Consider the following 2,679-nt stretch of genomic DNA (forward strand, 5'->3'; position numbering starts at 1 on the left):
CTAGCTGCGAATCTCTGCTTCTTTGCACTAGGATGAGCAATTCTTCACACTCTCTTCACAAACTACCCTTACAAGAATCCCACCTAAATACAGGGTTACTAAGTGCTAAATTACAAGCAAATTGGCACGGAATAAAACCGACAAGATGGTTGATAAATTTCAACCTTACATCATGAACCAGTGCAACCCCATAGTGAAACTTTTGAGTTTTCAACTACCACCTAAGTGAAGGGAGGTCATAGCGACTTCAGATGTGGTGTTGGCAAATGCAAGAGCGAAACCTAATCTCGAAAGGGGTTGGCTCAAACTTAAAATGGAGGAAACTTGGAGGTCTCTTTTGCCAATCATGGAGCTCAATCTCCTCTTGGTAGCTCGAGTTCTGAAGATAGGAGTTGTGGAGTATTGCTTGACATCGGCTACAGGGAAGGATTCGTCAACGAAAATGTTGATGAAGATAAAATGGAATCAGAGGAAGGAGGCAGACCTGCTCCCTCCTTACAATGAATGCCCCACCCTATACCACCATTTTATCATGAACATTATAGCTTGGAACTGCAGAGGTGCTCTTAAGCCCTCCTTTCAAGAACACATTCGTGACCTTGTACAAAACCATGATCCCGCAATTATGGTGGTTATAGAGACCAAAGTGGGCAGAGCACGAGCTAAGGAGAGTACAGATAGGCTGTCGTTCAATGGAGCTATTTGCACAGAGACCATTGGCTATGCTGGGGGCCTCTGGCTACTTTGGAATTCAAATAGAGTGGAAGTGGAGACATTTGCCTACACAGAACAGGAAACCCACGCCGAAGTTAAGGTACGATCCTCAAACTTAACTTGGATTCTCTCTGCTATCTATGCTAGTCCTAAGAGCGATGAGAGATGTGTTTTGTGGGAAAATCTAACCAAGGTTGCAGAATTACATAAGTTGCCTTGGATTATGGCAAGGGACTTTAATGAGCCTCTGGTTGATGGTGACAAGTTTGGGGGAAGAGGTGTCAGCATTAACCGATCCTCCGCCTTTAAAGATTGCCTTAACAGATGCAGCATGGTTGATTTGGGATTCTTGGGTCCGAGGTACACTTGGACAAACAAGAGGGAATTCTCCAATCTTATTATGGAAATAATAGACAGGTTTTTTATGAATCCTGACTGGTGCATGCTCTATCCAGATGCAAAAGTCAGCCATCTCCCCAGATGCCATTTTGATCACTGCCAAATCCTCTTAGAAGCTCTCCCTAACAGAGCAATGCATCTCACTAGACCATTCAGATTCCAAGAATTTTGGTTGTCTGACACTACCTTCCCCAGGGTTGTCTCCCAAGCCTGGAGTCGTAGATCAAACTTAGCTGAGTCCATTGAGTGTTTTTCCCAGGAGGCTACCTTGTGGAACAAGAACCACTTTGGTAACATCTTTTATAAGAAGAAAAGAATTTTGGCTAGGTTATATGGAGCCCTAAAAGCATTGGCCAACAACTTAAGACCATCCCTCTTCAATCTAGAGAATCAACTTCAAAAAGACCTGGAGGAAGTCCTGGATCAAGAATGGGACCTTTGGATGTTGAAATCCATACTGAATTGGATGATACAAGGGGATCGTAACACCTCCATCTACCATGTCTCCACCTTAGCAAGAAGGAAGAGGAATCTTATTGCTTCGGTCAAAGTTGAAGGGAGAGTGTGGATAACTGAGGAAAAGGAAGTTATGGATTATTTCAGGAGAAGGTTTACGAATCTCTACACTATCTCTTAAGTAGAGGTTCAATGGACCCCTCACCTTACTAGACAATGGCAAGTGTAGCTTTCAGATGAAGTGAGCCACTCATTGGCTGCCATGGTTAATCTCGAGGAGATCAAGGAAGCTCTTTGGTCAATGTAACCGTATAAAGCTCCTGGGTTTGATGGTTTGCATGCAGGGTTCTTTCAGAGGTTTTGGACGATTGTGGGAAACTCAGTAAGAGAGGAAGTTAAGAATGCTTTCCTTACCAAGAAAGTGCCAGAATATCTTAACAAAACCCACATAGTGCTTATTCCAAAAATCTGGGGACTAGAAACCATTGGAAACTATAGACCGATCAGCCTTTGTAATTCCATCTATAAAGTGGTTTCTAAGGTTCTAGTTGCCCAGATCAGACCCCACTTGGATTCTCTCATCTCTCCTTATCAGACTGTGTTCATTCCAGGAAGGAGAGGGGCAGATAACACTATTATTGTCCAGGAGCTTATCCATGCCATAGGAAGAACCAAAGGGAGCAAAGGAACTATGGCCATCAAGATTGACCTTGAAAAGGCCTACGATAAGCTCGAGTGGAGCTTAGAGAGATGCTTATCAATTACAACTTCCCTGCCAACCTCATTGAGCTCATCATGAGCTGTGTTTCAACGGTTTCTTCCTCAATTCTCTTCAATGGGGGTTGGCTTAAACCCTTCACTCCGTCAAGAGGCATTAGGAAAGGGGTCCCTTTATCTCCTTACCTTTTTATCTTATGCATGGAGTACTTGGGTCATATTATAGAAGAGAAGTGTACCACCAAAGATTAGAAACCTGTTAGAGCATTGAGGAGTGGGCCGGCCTTATAACATCTAGTTTTTGTAGATGATCTGGTCCTCTTTGCTACTGCTGATGTGGATAACTTCAATACTGAAAGTTCAATATGAGTATGAAACACCCTTGAACGTTTA

General features: G+C 43.2%; 1 protein-coding gene across 1 annotated transcript; it reads left to right on the forward strand.

Annotated features, from left to right (window-relative positions):
* The first annotated feature begins 313 nt into the window (after positions 1-313).
* Positions 314-1,750, forward strand: LOC136065446 (uncharacterized). The gene has a single exon (XM_065768615.1). It carries the CDS (start codon positions 314-316, stop codon positions 1,748-1,750), a length of 1,437 nt encoding a protein of 478 aa, XP_065624687.1.
* The last annotated feature ends 929 nt before the right edge of the window (positions 1,751-2,679 follow it).

Source organism: Quercus suber, unplaced genomic scaffold (genome assembly GCF_002906115.3).
Source record: "Quercus suber isolate HL8 unplaced genomic scaffold, Cork oak 2.0 scaffold_973, whole genome shotgun sequence".
Classification (NCBI taxonomy): domain Eukaryota; kingdom Viridiplantae; phylum Streptophyta; class Magnoliopsida; order Fagales; family Fagaceae; genus Quercus; species Quercus suber.

Bases quoted from the DNA above. Each gene is read 5' to 3' on its own strand.
- LOC136065446 (XM_065768615.1), top strand. From the start codon at position 314: ATGGAGGAAACTTGGAGGTCTCTTTTGCCAATCATGGAGCTCAATCTC.